We start from the raw sequence: 25,210 nt of genomic DNA, 5'->3' as shown, positions 1-25,210 counted from the left end.
GGGCTCAGTTCCTAGTCCTCTTCTCTGTAACTTAAACCTTGACGGTCTCATCCACTCTCGTGGTTTTAAATAACACCTTTACCCTGACGACTCTTCAATTGGTACCTCCTGGTCTCCAACCTTACTCAACATTTCCACTTGGATGTTCAATAGACATCTCAAACTCAATGTGTCAAAAATGGAACTCCTAATCTCCCTTTGAAAACTGTGCTACTTACAGCCTTCCTTATCTCTGTTGATGGCAACTTGATTAAGCCAGGGATCATGCCAAAAACCTTGAAGTCATCTTTCTGTCTTTCTCTTACAACCCACATCTAATCTTGTTGATTGTGTCTGTAAGGTACACCCAGAATCTACTGTCTTCCTACCTTTCCACTGCTACCATCCTGATCCACCATCTCTTGGCTCAAAGTCACTGCAATATACTCCCAGCTTCTCTTCCTGCTTATATGTCCTTGTCTAGCCTCAGCACCATAGCTCAAGTAATCCTTAAAAAGCAATTAGTGGCATTACTTCTTTACTCAAAAACTGCAATAGCACAGAGTGAAAGCCAAAGCCTTGCAAATGCCTTCAAGCTCCTGCCTGGTCTGCTCTCTCCCCTAAGTTTCAACCTCGTCTTTTGTGCTCTCCCCTGCTCACTCTGCTCCCGACCACTGGCGTCCTTGCTCGTTCTCAGACATGCCAGACAAGCTCTACCTGTGCCCTCCGCCTTGAATGCTGTTGGATACTAGAGGCCAGCCCCACACTTCTTTTAAGACTTTGTTCAAGTGTCATCTTCCCAATGCCACCTATCCTGCCTTATTTTATACTGTCACTTGTCCCAGCCCCAGGGCTCCTGACCTCCTTGCCCTGCTTTACTTTTTTCATTTCCAGAGCACATATCACTTCCTACTATGTGATTCAATCTGCTTGTTTATTAGGTTCATTATTAACTGTCTTTCCTGCTGGAGTGTAAGTATTCCAAAGGTAGAGGTCTTTGTTTTGTTCACTGATGTATCCTGAGCACCAAGAACAGTGCCTGGAACATAGGAGGCACTCAGTAAATAGTGCTTGAATTAATGGATGGATTGTCTTAGGCTTCAGCCACAAGAGGCTCCTACTATAAGGCAAATGTAATCAGCTTCGGGCTTCCAATCTGAGCCGTTAACATACCTTACAAGCTTGAACTGGAACACAAGTTAGATGTCTTTGATCCATTTCCTTTCTCACTCACTCCTTCAACACTTTTCATCCCAGTGCTCTGGTCCTCTCCTCAGGACGGGGAATGGGTACGGTCAATTGGGTCTCTGCTCGGGGTTTATCCTCCCTAGAGTAATTGTGTCTTCTTCCTTCTTATCCCCATGGAATCTTTACTGTGATCCAATTTCTCAAGGCCTTAAAACTAAAAAAATAATGAGAACTAGTGATTCCATTTTAAAAAATATCGCAGATTGTAAATTAAGCCAATGCTGCTATTAAACCAGATTTAGCTCATTGATATCTCGAGGAAATACAAATGATTGCCAAAACTTTATAGCAAGAGAGATGGATAAGGTATACTGGGAAACCCAGGCAAAGAGCTAGGTTGGGAGCTCTATGCTACTCGAGGCTGACATGAATGTCCCAGAGGAGCGAGGAACAGGGGCATGACTGGCAGGAACAGATTATAGGGCACATGTCTTATTTTTGCCTAAGGTGGACAAATGGGCTAACTTGCCAAAGGTTTTGTGAGCTCCCAATCGTGCTGCTGGCACCTAGGATAGCCTGGTGGAGGCTGCTCCAAGAGTTCTAAGAAATAGCCACGGAATGAGAAATGCCCAGGCAGATACGTGGCTAGTGATATCTCCCTCTGGAGCTCTTCTAGAGACCCCGGGCCACTTCCACAATGCGTTCTACACTGAAAACACTCTACAACACTAGGATCAACTAGAGGCAGGTTGAGTTTTTATTTCACTCAGTACCTGAGCTCTTGTGCATAATTAATCCTCAAAAAACTCATTTCTTTCACGGCACTGAATTGTTTAACCTTGGTCAAAAAGAAATCAACATGATAAATACTAGGCGCATAGTGGGCATTTGACATCCTTCTTCCTGTGTCTCTCGTTTTCCTCTAGTACCCATCCTTCCAACCTCCTTTGAGATGACTGTTTTCCATATTTGCCTCTTTCATAGCGTATCTGTATTTTTTTCTTATTTGGCCCCAGATGTCAGATTGGCTTGCATTACTCCAGGCTGAATCATTTGATTTCCTGTCCATGTTCCTAACCTTTCCAGATTCTCTTGTATCATTTCTCAGTCACTCCTGCTGTTTACAATACCTCTCAATTTAAAGCCATCTGCAAATCTCATTAACAAACCACTGATTGTTCCCTCACGATCTTAGGACATGTTGAATGAAACAAGACCTGACACCAATCCTCTCCTCTCCATTTAAGGCACCAATTCTCTGGGTTACTTTATATTTATATTTATATTATATATCATTTTTATATTATATTATTATTGCACATGTACTCCCAATGTAGGCAAATCTAATATGTGAAAATCAGGATTTTTAAAAATTATTCACAGGCTGGGTGAGGTAGCTCATGCCTGTAATCCCAGAACTTTGGGAGGCCGAGGAGGGTGGATCACTTGAGGCCAGAAGTTCTAGACCAGCCAGGCCAACATGGTGAAATCCCATCTTTACTAAAAATACAAAAGGGTATGGTGGCTCATGCCTGTGGTCCCAGCTACTCGAGAGGCTGAGGCACAAGAATTGCTTGAATCCGGGAGGTGGGGGTTACAGTGAGTCGAGATCTCGCTACTGCAGTCCAGCCTGGGCAACAGAGCAAGACCCTGTCTCAAAAAAAAAAAAAAAAAAAAGTTATTCATTTTACAAAAACTTAATTATATTAATCCCTTTACTAGTGGCCTTTCCTAGTATACTTAAAATACTTTGCTCACAAAAGTAATAATTACCCAACTTTTCAAGGCTGGCTACAGCCTTGGACATAGGTGTTTAATACCCTTTAGCTACATCTGTCTGTAAGAAATTTTTTCCTCATATTAAAGATTCAAATTCTTCCACATTAATATTAGTAAGCATCTGAGGAGCCCGCCAGTTTTCTCACTGGTGATTCACTGGATCTTGGCTTCAACTTTTCTCACCCCTTTTCCTGATATACTCAAAATATTTCCAAATCTCACCTATTCTTCCTTCCTCAAAACTTTTTGCGTCCTTTCTATGTTCCAAGCACTGTGCTCAGTGCTAGGGTACAATAAAGAAGAGAGTCTCCATCCTCTGGAGCTGTTAATCCAAGAAAAAACATGAAGTTTCGTAAATACTACTGTTGAGTACCTTCCATATTCTGGACCTGCAATGTGTATACTTCCTTTTAGCCCCATAGAAATCCCACCTGATAGGTGAGAAAACAGGAGTTTCGAGAAGTAATTTGCCTGCGATGCAGAATATGACTAGACAGTTGACAGAAGAAATACAAATGGACAATAGACATATGGAACTCTACTAGCTATTAAGTAGCTGGTTTATTAAGTAAATGAAGTGCTATGTTTTACCTATCAAGATGGGAAAAAGAAAAATAATACTCTACACTGTTGAGGTTGCAGTAATACAGGCTCTTCTGCATAGGCCTGCAGGGAATATAAAGGAGCATAATCTTCCTGTTACATAACAATATGTAACAAGGACCATTACAAGAGGACCTCACCTTATTGTCCATCACAAGGGGAAAGAAATAAATGATGTTACGTCCATCCAATGAAATTGTACATAGCCACGCAAAATCATACAGAATATGTAAAAACCTAGAAACATTTACCAAATATTAAATGAAAAAAGCGTATTACAGAATAGTAGATACCATCAGATGACAATATATACAGGATTATGTGTGTGTGAGCATGGAGAAAAGACTGGAAGACTAGGTAACATGTTAACAGGGGTTATTCATAAAAGATGGGATGGAGTTCTTTCTACTGGTATCTTCTAAATTTCAACAATTTTAGAAACCCAAACATAAAAATGATCATACATTCAGATCTGGTTATTCAACTGTATTGCAATAAACAGCAATGCAGAGTAAGAGTCAGGTAACTTGCTCAGAACCACACATCTGGTATATTAAGTCTCGCTTTCTAAGTCCAAAATCCATTGTCTTTTTACAACCTACTTGTTCACCTCCATAACCCCAATTGTATCCTATCTAGAGTAATTCCTTGCTGATCTTTCTAGTGTCTAGGCTTTTTATCATAAGATTAATTTCTCCCACCAAAATGGCTTGCTGTTCTAAAATCTCTAAGCTGGCACTCTTTCTGCATTAAGCAACCCTTTCTTTTTTTCAAAGCCTGCTTGCTGGCAGGACATCACGATTTTCATCATCTGCTTTTGTTCTGTGAAACCTGACAAGGGCTTATGAGGTCTTCAGCTTCTCTCAACAGCAAACATTGGTATTTGGGTTTGAACAATTCTTTGTTGAGCAGGGCTTTGTTAGCCCTGGCCAGCTTAAATGTCTTCAGCGCTTCACTGTGACAACAGAACTGCCACCATACATTTCCAAACACATCCCAAGGGTGGGCAATTGAGAACTGCCCTCCGATGGGCCATAGCTCACCCTCTGATCTCATCTTTCTCTACTCCTTGTCTCTCTGGCCCCATTTCAGCCACACTGGCCTCCTTGCTGCCCTTCTTATAAGCCCACAAAGGCAGGGATTTGGTGGTGGGGAGTGGGGTGGAGGATTGTTCCTTTCATCTATACAGCCAGTTCCTGTATTCAATTCCCTCTCTTTTAAGCACTTGATTGGTTTTTGATCCCTTTTAAATTTGATTCAGCTTCCCCAACTGTAAATGAACCAATAAAACTAATCACTGATTCCACATGTTCCCAAGCTGTGCACCTCTACCACAGGAGGTCAGAGTCTTGCAAGATCTGAACTGAAAACTGAGTCTGCATTTCCTTTTGCCTCCTATGTTTTGGGAAGGTATCTCTCAGCTGTCTCTTTGGGATAGAAGACAAAAACTACATGAATGCCAAATCAATTGTACTGCATTTAAATTATGTGCATCTCTCTCATATTTTTAGCTCCTTCAGGGCAGTCTTTGTAATCTTCTCTTTAATTCTCCCCAAATAAATGAGTGCCTGGAAATCTCAGGCACTCAAGACCTCCACAGCAGCCTCTTCCCTGAGAGATTAGGTGGCTGAAATATGATGATTTAGACATGCGGGCATCTCCACACTTCCACACAGCAGTCATCACTGGGACATCACTTTATAAGCAAACTATTTTAAGTATTTTAAGTACACTGAGTGATGGATGTCAATCTTGGCATGAACGTGGTTTGCAAGGCTCCAAATCCAGAGATAGGATTAAATTTGCTTAAATTTCTATTAGGCTGTGGGTGTTCCTTATTTTTTCCTTTGTTTTGGGCTTTTTCCTCTTAATTTCTACATCTGCTATATACACTCCCCACTCCCCAACTTTTTCTAAACCATTTTAGCAGTAGTCAACCCTGTGAATTGGACGTCATATGCAACAGAAAACGTAAATCATGTTCATTAGATGAAAGACGCAATTTCTCCCTTCATGGAGAAAACTAGGACAACACATATCAGAAGGGGCACAATATGAGTCTTCAAATAAGTCAGCGTGCTTCCTGCATTTAAAAAAAAGCTGAAATCTGTTTGGTCTTAATTGTGATATTTGCAAAGTGTCATGCTTTCTTCTACACCAAAAGATGTCTTAGCTTCTTCAAAATTTGAATTTGTGAGTGGACTACCTTCTCCAGCCAAACCAGGATCTGGGTAACCAATCCTAATTGTATTTATACATGTTAAAATTTCCCTGTTCTTTCCACTCACTCAAAACGCAGATTAAATATAATAACTTCTACTTGGAAAAGCACAATTTTTGGAGCCTTGAGTTGGCTGCACTGGAAATTAGAACTGTCTTTGATGATGCACAGCTGTCTTCGTTTCTTAATCACAGATGTCTAAAGCATTCCAGGAGGCTGACTCATATACCTGGAGAGAGGGACCATGGTTTCTCATTCTTTCTACTGAAGCCCTTGTCTGGTCAAGAAGAGACCAATTTTTCCTTTGTTCTAGGAACTTAACTACAGGATGATCTTGATTAAGATAAAACCTGACATCTCTTCACCACCATTTCCTTTTTGTTTTCTTACGTTTGTCTCAAGCATAATGTGCAGCACTTAGTGATCTTTCTGCTATGGAGACTTACTGAAGACAAGATCCCAACATGGCAAAACTTAAAAGAGTTTTGCCAGCAATAGCTGCTGTTTGCAGAAAAGGAAAGAGAGCATCCTGTGTTGTAGCCTACCATCCGCTGAAGGAGATCAGTATGGACATCCAGGAGTTTTTGAGCTCCCCAAATAGTCTCAGACGAAAGTCAAGCCCCTGAGATGAGCAATTAAGAACCAAAATTTCTGAAGTTCTTTGTCATATGGTTCTCAGCTTTGTGACTCTAAATAGCTGTCTCTCCACAAAAGAATTCCATTATTCCACAACAGCAAGTCCTCTTTTCTGATCTCTTGCAGGAAGATCATTACTCACCACCTCAATCCATCCAAGGGCTTTCACTTGGAACCCAAAGTGCGTAAGTAATTAAGATTTGTATTCTTTGAGGACAGAAGTATCAACAAAGATGTAGCTGGCTTCTCATGTGAGAAAAATGCTTACATACCTGCACAGTTCTACTTGGAAGGCCTATGCATTTTACTATATGTAAATTACACTTCAATTTGAAAAATTCTACTAGCGAAGACACCCATTCTCTCAGACACTTGCCCTTATCTAACTTAGAGCTATAATTAACAGGGTTCTCTATAACCATATACTTTGCCCCATAAACAAAGCAGTAAAAAAACCTGAGTATCTTCCCTCCAACTAAAATTACATTACTTTTCTCAGTTAAATCTTCCATTCAGTTACAATGGACTATCACTGGTCTGTCTGGATGAGCAAAAGGTATAATTTACAAGAAACTTACAGAGCTGAAGGGATGAGAAAACTATAGCCCTGAAAAGTTGTGTGAGCATCTGAGGTCCTACACAAACCAGCGCCTAGAGAGCAAGCCTCTAACCTCCCTTAGCCTGCAGTGGCAAGAGCACAAGTGGTCTCAACGTGTAACAGAAAGAATGGACATTTTTTGGTCGAGCATGGTGGCTCCCTATAACCCCAGCAATTTGGGAGGCCGAGGTGGGTAGATCACCTAAGGTCAGGAGTTCGAGACCAGCCTGGCCCTCATGGTGAAACCCCATCTCTACTAAAAGAATACAAAAAAAAAAAAGACTAGCCAGGTATGGTGGTCGGTGCCTGTAATCCCAGTTACTTGGGACGCTGAGGCAGGAGAACTGCTTGAACCCAGAAGGTGGAGGTTGCAGTGAGCCAAGATCATGCCATTGTACTCCAGCCTGGGTGACAAGAGCAAACCTCTGTCTCAAAAAAAAAAAAAAAAAAAAAATGGACATTTTTAAAATGTATATAGCTCAGTCCCAGCCCTGAACAACTACATTCAACCACCAAAAAATTATTCCCAATGAAAAGATTTATCTCAAGGAATAAATAGCATTAAATCAAGAATTAATAAGCAGTCAGGCGATTTGAGATTTTATTGAGAAAATATCAATTTTGACATTATGCAGTTTCTGATTTATCAGAATAAATTCTTTACAATATTGATCACCATCACCACTTTAGTGTATTTATACAGTCTCTGAATAAAATATAGTCACACTCGGCAAGGCTAGAATATTGAAATTATGGCCAACATTGCTTACTTTAAAATTGTTTATAATGAAGCTATAGTAGTTGTGCAACTAGAACAGATGTTTTAAAATGTTTGCCATTCAAAGATAGGCTTGGTGGGACAAAACTCATATGCATACTGCATACATATATTCCTTTTCTTTACTGTCAATTGTTCAGACACTAACGTGACATTACAAGCACCTCAAATTCCCACTTCAAAAGGAATAGAAAAACGGGAAAACATGATTTCCCGTTTCACAAAATTAAAAATGAAGTCAGAAAAGAAGTAAAACTCATTTTTATGCATTTAACTTAAGATCTTGAGTACACTACTCCTTCAATTAGAGAGAAGGAAGCCAGTACTGCAGAAGTAACCAATAGTCCAAAGAACGAATGGCCCCATGACCTTCTCTATGGTTCATGACTTGCTGAGGGCTGATGCAAACACTGGCAAGCTATTTTTCATGATCTCCAAGGATCTGGGATATGTAAACGAAATGATTAAAAGACATTTCTCTGAATTTGTGAGCGGAAGACTGAAGAATCAGAACAAAGATCCAACTACCTTTCATGTGGCTACATGTCACCATTATACCACAACTCAAAACCCACAGGAGAGCCTTCTTTCATATACACATTCAAAACGGCGTTCCATATATGCAGTTGTACACATTGCAAAAACAAAATGCTTCCTTACACATGATTAGTAATCTGGTTTTAGACTCTGAAGTGAAGCATATTTAGTTAACCCTCTCCAGTTTGGAGGCCTAGTGAGGTTTAAATGTTTTTGGATATAGAATCTGCTTAGAATTTAGTGAAAACTATGAACCTTAGACTGTCTTTGGTAATGAACAAAACTTGAAAATATTAAACTTCCTTTGCTTTGTCACTGAAGCAACTATAAGCTTTCTATGATGTATGTATTATACTAGCTTGTATGTGACTTTAGTGTCATAAACACCCATTGCCTTTTTGGCACTTTTAAAGCACAGCCAGGCAAGGTCTGGAAAATTGTTCTGGAAATACAAGTTGGTTCCCTCTGCCTCATGGATGCTTAGGAACTGGTTAGTCCTCTGAAACCACCAGTTTAGACCCCTGTACAGCTGTTCCAGGCCAACTGAGATTCTAAGGAAAGGGATGGAATAACCAGGGGCCTCACAAATGCCTAAATAACCACATATCTATGCCCATAGCCATCCCTCTCTCAACGCCATAGTCCAAGTGAGTCTTGACCTGCCTCTTCCCATTTTACTACCACTGGCTAGAGGGGCACCCAACAATAAGAAACCTTTGCAATGAACATAAACTAGCAAAAACACTCTAGGGCAGCATTTCCTTAAGTGTATCTCTTAGAATACAAATTCCACAAGATACCTACTTTTAAAAAATTCTGGCTGGGTGCAGTGGCTCACGCCTGTAATTCCAGCATGAATTACGCTGGAATTCACGCGGCCTTGTGGGAGGCCAAGGTGGGCAGATCACCTGAAGTCAGGGGTTCAAAACCAGCCTGGCCAACACGGTGAAACCCCATGTTACAAAAATTAGCTGGGTGTAGTGGTGGGCGCCTGTAATCTCACTTCCTTGGAAAGTTGAGGCAGGAGAATCACTTGAACCCAGGAGGGAGAGGTTGCAGTGAGCTGAGATCGTACCATTGCACTCCAGCCTGAGTGACAAGAGCAAGGCTCCTTCTCAAAAAAACAAAACCAAAAACTCCATATAAATTAGGGAAATGATGTATAAAACAGAAGTGCTTCTTGGAGACTGAAAATGCACATTGGCATATTAAAGGTTCTGAAAGGCCAACAGTAACTCAACTTTGTCTAACCCACTGTTTCCCAAACTTACTTGGCCATTGAACCCTCTATTTACCTAACAATATATTCTGAAAAAACACTCCTTTAGGAACTGCTGCTCCCAGAACCAAAAAGATTATTTTTTAAAAATATTATAGCATAATTTCAAATGATTAATAATAAGGATACAAAGACTTATTTTCCTGTCTTGTTATTTTGTTGTCTATTTATTTTGTTCTAAATAATCTTCTATCACATTTCCCTTTCTATTCACAAACCTTCAAATCGAGTTACCCTTTCTGATACCTTTGTTTAAGAATGTTAATTCTTGCTGGGCAAGGTAGCTTACGCCTGTAATCCCAGCACTTTGGGAGGCCAAGGTGGGTAGGTCACCTGAGGTCAGGAGTTTGAGACCAGCCTGGCCAACATAGTGAAACCCTGTCTCTACTAAAAATACAAAAAATTAGCTGGGTGTGGTGGCAGGCACCTGTAATCCTAGCTACTTGGGAGGCTGAAGCAGGAGAATCGCTTGAACCCAGGAGGCAGAGGTACAGTGAGCTGAGATTGTGTCACTGCACTCCAGCCTGAGCAACAAAAGTGATGTCTTTTTAAAAAAAAAAAGAGTGTTAATTCTTATCTGAAATTCATGGCACACTAGGCTGGAAAAAAAATAATTTTGTGTCCTTTTAAATTCCTAGAGTACCTCTCAACTTCAATCACAATTTAATTCCAGGGCAGGTAACCTGGGCTCCTAGCTAACACTACACCCCAAGAGTCTGGGAGCCAAATTATTTTGCAAACCCTTAAAAAAAAAAAATTTATCCTTGTATCTCTGCGAAAATTAGCATTTTGAACATCTAATGAAACTTCAAGTTTGAGGATAATGGGATTACTGACCTTTAATTTCAAAATAACAAATTTTCTTAAAATCTGATTTAAAAATATGGAAACATTGAAAAGTAAACATAAATTCTACAAAGCTGAATGGCAGCAAAAAATACTTCTTTATATCAAGAACATATACAAAAGATCGTCATTGCCACCCAAATTATCTCTGTTGCTCAAAATTGCAATTATAAAAATAACCAAATCAAGACAAGGACAATTACAGCTTAAAACGAAAAGCTACACCTTCTTCATTAAAAGTGAGCATCTTGTCACACTGTACATCTGGAGAGAGAACCTGTACAAGGCACAGGAGAACTACCACGTCAAGGGACAGAACTTTTTCAAAATATTTTATCCTCAGAAGTAAATCCTGCTACCATAGAAAGAGAAAAATATAATCAGATACTTAAAATCACAGCATTTTTGACATCCTAGGGAAAAGGACTTTTTGGTTTTATTTATTTATTTATTTATTTATTTTATTTTCTGGTAAGGCAAAATAGATCTTTAGATATCATTTGTTACAAACACGAGTTTTTTCTTAAGAATGAAATAAAAATTGTATTTAATTTCTATCCTATATTTATTCAATGAAGTTGAATACTATGTTTAGAAAATTAAATTTTAAATCATAGTTTATATAGTGATGCATTTAATCTATGAATTTACTTTAAAAACATTTTTATTTTGAATAATTAGACTCACTAGAAGTTATAAAAATAGTTGAGAGAGATCCCAGGTACCCATTGCTTAGCTTCCTGTCTTTACATGTAAGCATTTATATCTAGGTGTTTTTTTTTTTTTTTTTTGAGACGGGGTTTCGCTCTTGTTGCCCAGGCTGGAGTGCAATGGCGCGATCTTGGCTCACCGCAACCTCCGCCTCCTGGGTTCAGGCAATTCTCCTGCCTCAGCCTCCTTAGTAGCTGGGATTACAGGCATGCGCCGCCATGCCCAGCTGATTTTTTTTTTTTTGTATTTTTAGTAGAGACGGGGTTTCACTATGTTGACCAGGATGGTCTCGATCTCTCGACCTCGTGATCCACCCGCCTCGGCCTCCCAAAGTGCTGGGATTACAGGCGTGAGCCACTGCGCCCGGCCTATATCTAGGTTTTAAAAGGATTAAAGTTTTGAACAGTTGATTAAAAAAAACCGTCAGAAAGATGTAACAGTACTGGTAAATACATACTTTTGGAGGAGGTTCTGAGGAAACACTACCAAGTTCAAATCCCACTTTTATCACATGAAGCTACCTTAACCAATAGGTTTTCTAAGATACTATCCCTGTTACCTATTTCTGCTTCTTGCAATAGTTTTTCCATTTTTACAGACTTATGAAAATTTTTCTCTGACTGAAATAAGCTTCCCCATTCCTTCATGTTACTATATCTAGCAATATTGAATGAATACAAATTATAAATGAAAATAAAAATGCTTGCTTTTATAAAATCTCCAGCTTTCCAGTACCCCCAAAATAATATAAACAGACTTGAGTCGAAATTTGGTTTGTTAATGCCCACCTTCTGTGTGGTTAAAACACAGTTTTGAAGGAATGATCACCTTCAATGTTCTTTACAGCTTCTTTAATGTTACTTTAAAAAGTCTAGTCTTAAGGATGATTGATGGCAGTTTGTTCATGGAAGATCTTCATCTCATGGGAATTATCTGGCAAGTTTTTCTAATCATATACTACCAACAAAAATAAACACAAGCATATTCCCTTTAATCATGTTATCCTCCACCATCACTTCCAAAAGACATTGGCTCACAGTATTCTGTTTAAGGCTGTAGACCATTTATCCCAGCAAACTCAGACTTTATCCACAACCTATCATGACAGCCTGGTCAGAAGTGGTCTGTTCAGTCTGAAAAAACATTCTTTTCTAAGAGCTTCCTATATTGTGTGGCTGGTCCCTCAATTACTTTGTGCTCAGTTACAGCTTCCTGTCATCTCATCTGCTTGTACACAAATAGCTCAACTAAGTAACCCAACATATAAACTCTCACTAAAATCACATGTTGTATCTTAGGAAAGGCAATCTGGAAGTATCATGGACCACAGTGAGAATGTAAGGCTAACGACAGTTTGAAGTAGGGATGACACAAAAGCAAATAAATCATATTGACAATCATTCCCTCTACTAAAAAAGACAAATACTTGTTATTCTAAAATGACCTCCTCTGATTAAAATTTTGATTCATGAAACATTACAGTATGCTTCTTTATCAAAGTCTACATATCAGAAGAACATGGGCTCCCTGTTCTTGTAAAACTTGAAACACATTTTTCTTCCTAATGGACATCAGTGGTTATATTAAAAGAAAAACTGACATAACCTAGCATTATCTTTTGACTTTGCCCATGGAGAAACTTGGAGTTAAATTTATCACTTAATTTTAGAATCTGTCAGTGCTGACATAGTTCTATCCTCTACAAATTTTTAATTTAAACTTTTAATTTTTTAAAATTCCTTAAAATTTAAAAATTTTAAATAATTGTTCTGTTTACATGTAATATACTTGTAATATACATGTAATGTACATTATAACTGTAATATACCTCAAATACTTTTGGAGGGTCTGATATAAATCATAATTAAAAATGACTGGCTCTGATCAAAGCATAAACAGATGTCTAATGAACGTGCTAACCACCCTTCTCCAATATACATCCATCCTAGAGAACAATAAAGTCTCCAAGTCATGATTTCCAATATAAACTATTTAGATTTCAGGCTGCTGGAATCTAATAATCTGCCTTTGAAGATGACTGAAACACACACATACACACGCACACACACACACCGTTGTAGAAGTAATGTGCATCTCATGAGGTACTTTCCCTAAATACATCCAAACAGATGACCAACGTTTTGAAGACTACCTTATTTCTCATTTGGTTAAACTTTTCAAGAAAAAATATTTACAATGACTTAAGGAGTCCTGTATAAATAGCTACCTAAATACAGAACAAATTGAAAGGATGTGGGTCAAACACAGCTGAGCTCTACTCAGCTTAAATTAGATGAGTTTTTTGACTACAAAGCTCATTTTCTTAACATATGGGCTTCTGCAGGACTTGATAAGATTGGCTAAGCACCATAGTAATCTTTTAAGACATTAATCCAAAACATAGTTCTGTATTTTAAAAACCTCAGAAGTGGTTTTAGGACAACAGAAGCATCTCAACCACTAAAATAAGCAAGTTTCTATTATAAGTAAAATTACCCCAGCACGTCTTTTAACAGTTCAGCAACCAATAAATAGAAAATATTCTTTAAAAGCTGCAATTTCTGATTGTTCCTTTGTATTCTTCAACTGTAGGTGAAACATATGACATACGGAAAATAATTAGTTGTCAGAAAGCTTTTGACTACATGATATGCATCTTATGAAAAATATTAGCCTGGGCCAAGATTAGAGAACTTGGACCAGATGCACAGTATTTCTACTACCCTGGCTATGGGCTCCTCCTGAATAGTGTCTAGCAATTGAGCAATTTCAGAAACATGTTACAGCTTAGCATAGTAACGATGACCACTACGTTCAGCTCTCCTGGAATTAACACAAGAAAGACAACTAAAGATTTACTACAAAGACATAAGTCTAAAACTGTCACATTTGCCCAAGAAAACTAAAAGAACCCATCTTAACCCATATTGAACACATCAGCAAAGACCAATGTTATACTGAAGTGCATATTATCAGATGTTATTATATGTAACCACCTCTAATATTTATCTAAGTGCTACTAAACCCCCAAAAGATTAGACTTGTGAGAGCGTAATTAAAAAGCACATTCCTTATCACTTTTTAAAGTTAAATATGGTCTCTTCTACTGAAGCAATTTATCTTTTTCTGGTTCCTAAAATAGGCATCAAATTTCTAAACAGAAGTAAAAAGCCTCAGCCAAAGAGCCACATATTAGGTATTCAGCCTGATCTAAGAAAACTAAGTTAATAAACTGAATAAATTAACTCAAATAAATTAGGAGTGCACATTGAGAACAGAATTGTAGCTTTTGGTCAGCAACATGTGAACCAAAGGCAAAAATCTGCCATGAATAAGGCAGTTTTTTTGTATACAGTACAATATGTTTTTCTTCCCCCCACCCACCAAGTTCATTTAGCATTAACTGATGTTATTTAAAATGCACTGCCAAGCTAGAATACAAGCTTCTTAATAATAATATTAATAATAAAAATAGATGTCATAGAAAGTTCCTTTTGGTTTAGAGTCTTCCTTAATACCTAAGCTTGCTTTTGCCTTCACACACTAGGTGTAAGAGATTACTGCAACAATCGTTTGGCTTTGGCCACAAAGCATGAGTACTGTCAGGGTGAAAGCCGTTGGAAGGAATTATTTTCTTCTTCTGCTGGAGTCAGTTTAAGTGTTGGCAGTTTCCGAGGAGGAAGCTGAGGGCTTTGGCGAAGATTGTCATCCATCTGCAGAAAGTACAAAAGATACATCTGACTAATGCTGTGGCATTGCTTATATGGACTGTGGCCTCCCCATCCAAACTATAGCCTAGAGGAGTACAGAACCATATGTTTCTTGGGCTGCTAAGACAAACCTTTTTCTTGCAAATAATCTCAAGAATTCTAAATGTCATACCTCAAATACCAGCTGACTCAGTTTCTGTAAAAAGCAATGTGCCTCATCCCTGTTACCCTCACATACCTTCACAGAATTGTAGTAATTCCACAAAATAAATATTCTACTGAACTCAACTATAGCATAACTTAAAGAGGTCTTCTGATAGAAAGCGTAAAAGCAGTACTGTTACACTAAGCTCCAGTTTGAAAACTATGTTTATTTACAATATCTTATTTGATCTTCCTGACACACTGTGAAGAAAAGGCAGACACAGATCTTCCCTCTTGTACAGATAAGAAGCAAAACGAGACTCCATAAGGTTAAGTGATTTGCCCCAGATCACATGCTAGTATGAAAGCTGAAACTTGAACCCAGGTCTTCTGATTCCAAAACTATTATTCTTTCAACTATACTTCTTTGCCTCAATGAAAATGACCTGTATTCCAATCGAAAAAGACCAGCTTTTTTAAGCTGAGACTGTGTAGACCAAAGAAAGCTAGGAAATTAGGCAAAAAGAAAGATAAATTCTTTAAATCTAATCTAATCCAGAAAAACTGGATCAGTTCTAAATGAGGTAACCCACATCAAGCTCAAGAAACACAGTGCTGGACCTCAAAAACTCTTAGCCAGTGTCATTAGGCCTAATTGCCCTGAGTTTGTAAAATAATAAGTATTACTTACTTGTACAGGGGGAAAAAAAAAAGCAAGTTTATCAGTTTCTGGGGGAAAAATATGTAACCTCTTGTATTTTTCCAACTAGAATCACACTTGAAATTTCCTTTGTTGGCTCTCTCCCCTATCCAGTTCTTCAATCTCTCTCTCTCATGAAAGAATACCCCAAAGTGCCAAAATATCTACACTGGTGAAAAACTATAGAATGCATCTAGAGTACATAAGAACAAGAAGGAGAAAAAATAAAACTTTCATGTGGAAAAAAGAAAAGGACATCATGGTGCTGTTCATAAGAAAGGATAAGCCCAGTGCTTACAATCTCAAGAAACATTAACTTAAGAGACAGAGAGGCAGACACGCAAGCAAGAAGTGTTTTTGCTTTGTTTTTTTAAAGCAAATCTTTTGGATTTCCCAGCTTAAAGGATACTAATTGTGTGGCAAAAGTAAACCCAATATCCTTTTATCTGATCTTTTCCCAACGCAATAGGGCAACTATTGGCTTCAAAACACTATGTTACATACAACTTTAGTAAAAGCATATTCAAATAGTTTTCTGAAAAATAAACTGTTTAAAAACCTAAAAGGGTACGGTTAATGCGTGACCCAAATGACATTATTAGCTACAGAAAGGAAAATGCTAAACTATGATAAAATGATTGAAGTAGACTTGACCTTTTCAATCAAGTTGGATTCCTTATTTACAAGTTGTGTGAGTTTCTGCAGATTTGCATCTACCATATCTTGTCCAGCTGGAGAGATGCCTAAGAAGCCAGGACAGAAATCAGAGAGAGACAGGAAATTTTTAAAGCATTTAAAACTGTTTAGATTGAAAGAATTTTGAGTCTACCCACCCTGTCTAGTGCCCCACCCTTCCCAAAAAAGGCAAAGAGAAAAACCATTCTGGGTTTAAAGGTAAAGTAAGAGAGGGATTTGAATGATCCAAAACTAAACCCTGAGCAAAAAGGATGAAAATATGTCCATTAAATAGACACTACTAACCAAGTGTTCTGCAACTGGCCACAGTAATTTGTATAATTTTAAAAAAAAGAAAAAAAGCACAGCAGTCCTCATTTCCTTCTCAAATTTAAGCTATTCCTTTCTCACACCCATTTCAAATAGGTCTTCAGTCACAACTGTCTGGATAGTTTTCTAAGGCAGTAACTCCCAAAAAGTTGCCCACCAGACATCCAGAGTATTTAGAAGAACTTAAAAAATACAAATTCTTAGGACTGATGCCTATGAGATTCTAATTTAGTAAGCCTGGAATAGGACCCAAGTTTTTTTAATCTGTCACAGTCAGGTTTGTTAATCATTGCTCCCAAGTAACAAGGTTGAACACACTTAATTTCATGACTCCCAACTGCTAACCCCTTCCTATACACAACACATACCCCACCTTTAAATATAAACTGTCCACCTGAGCCAGCTATCTTTATAACCCATTTCTTAAAAGGACAATTTCAGCCAACCCTCCCAATAGAAATTTAGTATCTGAATCACTTAAGCATAATGCCCCACTGTCTCAACAAAGCACATCCTAAGTGACAGGTGCCCTCTATTTACTATACCTCCATTCTGATGCAATCAGTTTTCGAGTAGTGGAATCATGGGAGTGTACCTCACCAAAATCAATCTGCTGCTGATATCTGTTCACGCAGGAAAATGCTAGAAGCAGCAGGTAAGAATCATTTAAAGTAATTGCCCATTTGCATTAGGATAAATACTGTTTTTCAGCAAAGACTTAATACCTGTGGTTTTAACCTTTTAGAAGAAAGTGACCCATTTCAAAGCGGCAATATTTAAAGAATAAGCAGCAGGAAATGCAAAAATCCAGAAGAAAAAAGGGCAACTATCTATTTTTCTATTTAAATAAGAACTAACATATGACAATAAAAATGAAGTTGAAAAAATGCAAATCCTTGAAGTCCTATAAACCACTATTTAAAGACAACACAAAAACTTTTAAAATTAAAATTAGTGGATTTTGCTTATACACCCATAGAAGAATATGCAAACAAACATTAGCTGAAGAAGAGTCAGCTTACCTCCAAGACTAATCCTAAAATAACTGCTCAGGATGTCATCACAAAAGCGACAGAGGTTGGAGAGCTGTTTCAGATGTTCTTGTAGCTGAATTTTAGGAAACCGTACTTTGTAAAGAGGTGCAAGAAAACCAAAAACATAGGCATCCAAGGTAGAAGGCCTAGAAGTAAATTAAGGATTTTTAAGCATGTAAGAAAATATTAACTAAAGGCTGGGTGCAGTAGCTCATGCCTGCAATCCCAACACTTTAGGAGGCAGAGGCAAGAAGATCACTTGAGGTCAGGAGTTCAGAGACAAGTCTGGCCAACATGGTGAAACCCCGTCTCAACTAAAAATATAAAAACACCGGGTGTGGTGGGCACCTATGATCCCAGCTACTTGGGAAGCTGAAGCAGAATTGCTTGAACCCAGGAGGCAGGGGTTGCAATGAGCCAAGATCACGCCACTGGCACTCCATCCTGGGTGACAAGAGCAAGACTTTGTCTCAAAAAAAAAGTATTAAAGATTTTTTAAGCACATATGAAAATATTAACTTGAGATTGTGTTTAAATTTTTTTTCAAATTTCTCAATTCTGAATTACACAACAGTCTTTTAAAAGGTTTACTAACCATTTTAGTTCATAAAAATGATGCAACTAAGGTTTTACTCATTGAGTAGCTTAGACTATTTTATTTAGAAGAAAATGAAACTGTCATTATAGACTCATTTTTACTCACAAGTGTTAAATAGATTGGAGGCAGAGTGGGAACAGTCTTAGATGTTTTAAATTCACATTTGCAGCCTATTAAGTCAATGTTAGATTATCACTGATAGAAAAAGTTTCCTATAATAAAAATCGATTAAATCTTTTTTTTTTTAAGTGAAAAACTCATCTTTTGGGGAGATAAGAGGACTTGCTTTAAATAGCTGCTCACTGAATATATGTGCACAAAATATCAGAATGATTTTTAGGGGAATACTCACGTATTTCCAAAGAAAAACTGAGATGTTCCCAATCTGTTTGATAGAAGATTTAGGCACTCCTTGGCATCTCTGTATATCTAATAAGGATGAAAATACACCTCAAAAGTAGAGAAGGTACTCTAAAACTATCTTTGAGGCTGACATCTCTAGGTAAAATCATTTCTGCTATTTCTCTTGTCCTTTCTCTCGAGGGACCTTGCTTAGAGAATAATCCATATCATACCTGTGCTTCCACTTCTCGGAGGTGGTAAAGGGGAGGCTGTCCTCTGGTCAGGAGGATCCTGTTTAGTGCTCCCCTAGACATTCTTCCAGGTAGAATCAAGCTCAAAGGAAAAGGAATTTGTGAAGCAAACCATGGCTTTGTCACAGTAAAGTAATTGTCACTCTCAACCCAGAATGTGTGAAGCTGCAAAAGAGGAGAAAAAAACATTACAAAGATGTTCTTTTATTAAAAGACCACTCAATGTGAGAGTTTCTCATAAATAATCTTTATATAAAGTGACTTCATACAAATTTTCCGGTTAGAATGACTCAGGATAAAACAAGATTATTTTAAATGTGTGAGTTTTGTTGACTGCTATATCCCAAGCACCCAGAACAAGGCCTGACACAGAGCAGGTGCTTGATAAACATTCCGTGAATGAATGAATTGCATCCAATTCTATACTTGGAGCAAAAAGATCCATCTCTCGCAAAGAATTTCCAAAATGATATTTTCTGTTACTTTGTTGTTTCACATACTAGTTGAATGCCTAATAGAATCCAGTTTCACAGTAATATGAAGCAATCAAGATTAACATATAAGTAAAACTTTCTCTTAAGACTTTTCTCATTGATTTTGTTCTAAGCAGACTATGTACATTTGTAACTAGGCCACTAAAATCCTGTTTTATTTAAGAACACTCACCACTGCAGGGAGAAGCTTCTCTTCGAGGAGAGCAATATAAGCCAATGTATCTGCCCCTTGTTTTGCTGAGAGTTCATAATCAGCATTATATTTCTATTTAAAAAAAAAACAAAAAAAAAACAAAGAAACTCAGAAGTCAAAGAATCCCAAAGACAGTAAAACTAATCAAATCAGGATTCCTATATTTCCTCACAAGTGGCAAACGTGGTATTAAAATAGAGGAAAGAGAAATACAAACCCAGTGAAACCTATTGCTTAATGCACATAAAGTTCTTAGCACAGCATCACAGACACAATATGGTCAATAAATGTTACAATTTATTAACTACTATTATTTTCATGCTTGTAAATTACCTAGTTCAGTGCATGGCATGTAGTACAAACTTAATAAATGCAACTAATATTTTTAACAAGAAGGAAACAGTTCCAATTGGCTGTGTTTCTCCCCATGAAAAAAGAAAAAACCTTCCAATTTATAAAAGTTCAAAATTTTATTGACACAATTTCTTTTTAAGTACAGTATGGGCAAAACCAAGATAACTTTTGCCTTTATATAAAATTTTACATGTTTAAACATTTTGGATACATAATGCTCTACTGTTAAAACATTTAGATACATTATCGAGCTTTTTTAAAATAAAATAATATAGTTGCTGGTTGGTGGGAACTCAGATGTTGTGCCCAGCACAAAATGTGTACCAACTATGTGACAAAATAGACAATCCTGTCAGTAAGTGTAATAGTGAAAATAGCTAAATCTACTTACATACAAATTTCAATAAAATTCAAGCAAAGTGTATTAAAATATAAATTGACTCTACCTCATCACGACTTTCAAATCACAGATACTCATGCTTTGCAGTAGTGATTCTCAAATCTATCAAATCTATTTTTAAATCATATCCCAGGTATCTCCAATTGTCTAATGAGTGTGCAAAAAAAAAAAAAAAGCCCAACATGAGGGATCAATAATCTACCAATCTACTTCTTCAAAGTGAACCACCCACCTGTTTTCTTAAAAAGTTTAGTATTTTTGCTGGCTGAGAAACAATGTTGTCTTCAGTTGTCAAAATTGGTACATCGCCTATAATCAAAAAACAGTTTATATACAAGGACACAGTGTGATTTCCTCTGAAGAAATTCCAATACCCTAAAAACTATAGCAATTGCACATTTAGAGGGGAAAAAATGAGTAAGCTTGCCGTAGTTTTTTTGCAGTTTACAAAGAGTGGTTCTAGAGAACATTTTCATTTCTCATAATTTCCAGTGATTTGGCTTGCACTTTGAGGTATCACTCAGAATGATCAAACCATAAGCAACCAGAGCCAAGGTCACGGTAAGAAACTAAATCTTCAATGTACTGTATAGCTATACACCTCGTAGCTTTAAATGGAAGAAGAAAAAAAAACGAGTGCAGAAAGGGGAGTGTAAAGGTTTACACTATACCTCTTGAACCTCTCCAGGTGTTATCTATCACATTGACTTTCAAGGGTGCACCAGAAAATTTGGCATAAGCCTGAAACAGAGTTTGCAATCAAACATTTTAGACCGAGTGCGTAATGCAAATCTTCAGAGCAGCTTTACTGCAAAGCCCCATCCCCAAAGGCAGAAGGCGACTGATACTGAGGCCACATCCCTCCCCGTGATCTCCAGTGGGGACACGGGCGCCAGCTACCCCGCTTTCGGGGGCTTTGCTCCCCAAAAGGTCCTGCGGATGCGGAGTACGAAGGGCGCGCCCCCTGCTTCGGGGTTTCACTCCACCGCCCAGACACCTTTGTGAGGCGGACAAAACTCGGACCCAAGCCGAGAAGCCTTGACGTTGCCGCTGGCCTTCGGCGGGGGTCACAGGCCAGACTGGGACTCGTTGGTGGGAGGGAGCCCAGGGAGATGCAGCGTGCAGCGGCCCGGCTCTCCCGGACCCGGTAGCGCAGCGAAAAACTGGGGCAAGTCAGCCTCGCGCCTCTGGCCCCGCCCCTTCTTCCCGCGACCTGGCCCGCGAGGCGGCCTCACCATCACCACCAGGGACTCGCTGTGAACCGATGGGAGCCCCCAGCCGCCTCCCCAGCAACTGAGCTCCAAGGGGGCCGCCATCTTGCGGGGGTCGACCTTTACTATCCCGGAAGTACTTTTCCGCCTAATTTCCGGCACGTGGAAAGGCGGGGGCGTGGCGAAGGGAGAGAAGGGCAAATTGAGGGAAGAGAACTACTGGAGGAATTAAAAAGCACTCTTAGGAGCAGCTTGGCCTAAAGGGTAAGAGTCCTGAACCTTAAGTCAGACGGACCCATCAGTAATTCTTCAAATATTAATATTTATTAGATCCCTAGAGTGTTCCAAAACCTTTGAACATTCAATCTGTGTGAGACCTAAATTAACGTGTTTGTAAAATAGGGATGACACAGTATTTACAAGACTGTGGTGTTTAAAATGACATGGAGGGAAAGAACTTGGCACAAAGGAGACACTCAGTAATTGTTCAACCCCTCTCCCATATGTGTGCCGTCTGCCTGCCTTTCCATCTCAATCTCAGTTCTCACCCTAATGTTCACTGGCACCACCCTGCTTAAAAGTTAACACTATTCCTGAACGTTGTCAGGTAAATTCTGCCTACCTTCAGTGCTGCTTCTTTAATCTGGAATATCTTTCTTCCCTATGCAACTGCCACCTCGAAAATGAGCTTAACTCACCTTCCCTGTGATGCATTTACAAAAGTAGGATCTCTGGGTTCCTGCAGCCCCTTGCGCATACCTAATAGCTTCTCTCTCTAGCTACAGACCTTTTGCCTTTCACAGAAGAGGGCTAGCTTCAGAGGTGTGGGACCTGTGCAGTCACACAAGGCTCTGTGCTTAAAAGGGCTCCTCATTTGGCTGATGCTCTTCCATCATTGTCTTGAAATTCTTAAGTTTTGAACAGGGGGCTCTATTTTTATTTTGGACTGGGCCCAGCAAATCATCAAGCCAGTCATGTCTGTGGGCCTAATGAGCACGGACTAAATGTTTCTTAACATTAAACCTGACAATTTCTCAGAAAAACTATTAAAGAGGAAATTTTGGTCTTGGAAATGCTATGATCCAAGCATATGACTGGGTCTCAGAGTTAGAACTTTGGTGCTGGGTCTTTTTTCTAGAAGATGCAGTAGTCCTTCTGGGATACCCTCCCTGTCATGCCTCTGAGTTCTTTACTTTTCTTTATCCCACGGAGATGGTTGGGTCTCTTTAAACAACTAAAACTCAAAATAAACCTCTACAACTTTTCGTAAAATTATTCAACAAATATTTGCTAGGCATTCCCTTACTGTTTACATAGTCATCTAAATTACCCTGCCAGCCTGCTAAAGTCTTTTTTACATGTGTCAGAAACAAGGTTCTTAGAAATGAGAGATAAGTCAGAGATGAGAGTTCATTAATAACTGTGTAACTGGGAAATGCTTAACATATGTACCATTAAAACTAAATATCGAAACATTTATTGAGCAGCTCCTATGTCTAAGACATTATAAGGCTCTAGAACAACACAGAGATATATAAAATATGAATTCTGTCCTCAGGAGTTTACAGTGCACAAAGGAGACATACACACAGCAAGGTGTAACAAGTCAGATAATCATGAGTGGGGTTAGAAATAGAAGCAAAATACTAGAGAAATGCAAAGGAGGGACAGTGCATCCTCTGTGTGATCAGTGGATACTGTTGAGTCTTAAGTATAAAGAAAGTAATTCAACTTTCAGATTCAAGTAATGGAACCTCCCTGTTTTGAGCATTAAAAATGCCAAGACATAGACTGACAAAGGCAAGGCAGGGAAAGTTCCTAAGCTGTAAAGCTCAGAGTCCATATACTACAATGAGGCTTTTAAAACAGTCATACAGAAAGAATGTGGATTTCCTGGGTCTTGTTTCTGAGAGAAGTAGATGAACATTCTTAGTGGACACATAACACAGTTACTCAGTTTGGCCTTCTCCCATACTGCTGCTGCTACATACAGTGATTTCATTTGCATTAAAGAGAATTAAATCTCTTCCCTTAGTGTTGAATTAAGACACAATAGCATGCCATTGCATCTGATGAAAGAATCCTTACATACAGGTTTATTAGTGCATAGTTAATAGCAATCTTTTATTGCTGCAGTTCTTCCCAAGAGTCTGAATCTGTTAGATTGAATTTAAAAACTCTAACATAGCCGATTGCACAAACAGCCTGAATACTGTTCCAGAGAACCGCACAGAAAACTGAAACCTTCAGAAATTATGCCTGGTATGGGTAGTTGGCTCCTGTGCGTTTTCCTGGCTGCTAAAGAGTATTGTTCAGAGTTCATCAAAATCATAATTTTAGATTCCTACCGGGAAGAATACTATCTGCAAGACATCCATGTATGTGTGGGATGGCCTGAATCACAGCTTTATAATGGGTATCCCAGACAATGTTTTCTCCCAAAAAAGAAATCTTATTTTTCAAAAGATGATCATTAAAATGGTTTTATTTGATGATAGTCATCTGGACTCAGGCATTCTGACCTTGGCATCCATTCCTGTCCTTCATGTGTTTCTTAACTTGGGAGCCATGGTGCAAGATTTGTTAGGCTCTTTTTGTCTGGGTGGTTAAGAATCTGGGAAATGGTGCTGTTGGGAAAGATGAAAGATTTGTGACAAGTGATGGTGCAGTATTTGGTCCCTTATGGGAAAATTGTAGAGTCTTAAATATTCCTTTGAACTTGAAGATTCTGTAATTTGTTTTCAGATATAAAATCCTTCAGGAGAAAAAAGATCAAACACCGAATACAAGTCAGGAGAGCTAAGTTCTTGACTTGGCCTCTGATTAGCCATATGCACTTGAGCCAATCATTTTACATTGATTCCTCTGCTTGTTCATTTATAAAGCAAAAGTTCTTTTGTCTCTGAGACCCTATCATTTTATGTGTAATGAACATTTAATAATTTCTGACATTTATGGAGCAATATCTAAATGCTAGAAGTTGTTTCAAGTATCTAACATAACTTACTTGATCTCCTTAATAACTCCATGACACAGGTGCCTTCCTAAGGTTAACTAACATCTTTGTGTCCCTCCTTGAAAATAGAAGAAAACATCAGTACCCATATAGCCAGTAGGTGGTAGAATCAGGATTTGAGACTTGGCAGTTTTGGTTCAGTTTATATTATTAACCACGGTGTCATATTGCCTCATGTAGCCTCCTAAGTAGTCCATTAAAAAGCCCAATTTCACTCAAAGTGAAGATATCAATGCCATGATATTATCGTTATTACTTATGTAAATAATATTTATTTAGTATTACACCGTTAAACAAATTCATTAAGTAGCTTTTGTATGCCTTGCATACCGCAAGGCTGTCAGGGAATAAAAACTCATGTTCGTGGCTGGGCACGGTGGCTCACGCCTGTAATCCCAGCACTTTGGGAGGCCAAGGTGGGCAGATCACAAGGTGAGGAGTTCGAGACCAGCCTGGCCAATGTGGTGAAACTCCATCTCTACTAAAAATACAAAAAAATTAGCCAGGCATGGTGGTGCATACCTATAATCCCAGCTACTCAGGTGGCTGAGACAGGAGAATTGCTTGAACCCAGGAGGCAGAGGTTATAGTGAGCAGAGATCA

At 38.5% G+C, this 25,210-nt stretch overlaps 1 protein-coding gene and 1 long non-coding RNA gene across 4 annotated transcripts; one reads left to right on the top strand and one right to left on the bottom strand.

The window, feature by feature from the left end:
- The first annotated feature begins 10,149 nt into the window (after positions 1 to 10,149).
- LOC116551237 lies at positions 10,150 to 11,575 on the top strand. The gene is made up of 2 exons (XR_004268788.1): positions 10,150 to 11,214; positions 11,534 to 11,575. It is a non-coding gene; the product is annotated as an uncharacterized LOC116551237 (long non-coding RNA).
- A 980-nt stretch (positions 11,576 to 12,555) lies between these two features.
- On the bottom strand, positions 12,556 to 21,728 carry MTX3 (metaxin 3). Of its 3 annotated transcripts, XM_032277290.1 has the most exons (10): positions 21,616 to 21,728; positions 21,052 to 21,121; positions 20,613 to 20,689; positions 19,606 to 19,698; positions 18,922 to 19,104; positions 18,699 to 18,775; positions 17,737 to 17,894; positions 17,260 to 17,356; positions 16,364 to 16,452; positions 14,733 to 14,868 (listed from the first exon to the last, which is right to left on the bottom strand). In XM_032277290.1, the coding sequence occupies exons 1-9, from the start codon at positions 21,694 to 21,696 to the stop codon at positions 16,386 to 16,388; spliced, it is 903 nt and encodes a 300-aa protein (XP_032133181.1). In that variant the 5' UTR covers positions 21,697 to 21,728; the 3' UTR covers positions 14,733 to 14,868; positions 16,364 to 16,385. The 3 variants fall into 3 exon arrangements, with proteins under 3 accessions (XP_032133180.1, XP_032133186.1, XP_032133181.1); XM_032277289.1 differs by lacking the exon at positions 17,260 to 17,356 and having other exon boundaries at positions 12,556 to 14,868; XM_032277295.1 differs by lacking the exons at positions 16,364 to 16,452; positions 17,260 to 17,356 and having other exon boundaries at positions 12,556 to 14,868.
- Between the last annotated feature and the right edge of the window lie 3,482 nt (positions 21,729 to 25,210).

This window comes from Sapajus apella, unplaced genomic scaffold (assembly GCF_009761245.1).
Source record: "Sapajus apella isolate SASKATOON/1434 unplaced genomic scaffold, GSC_monkey_1.0 scaffold1, whole genome shotgun sequence".
In the NCBI taxonomy this organism is placed as follows: Eukaryota; Metazoa; Chordata; class Mammalia; order Primates; family Cebidae; genus Sapajus; species Sapajus apella.
This window is presented reverse-complemented; position numbering and strand designations above follow the sequence as displayed.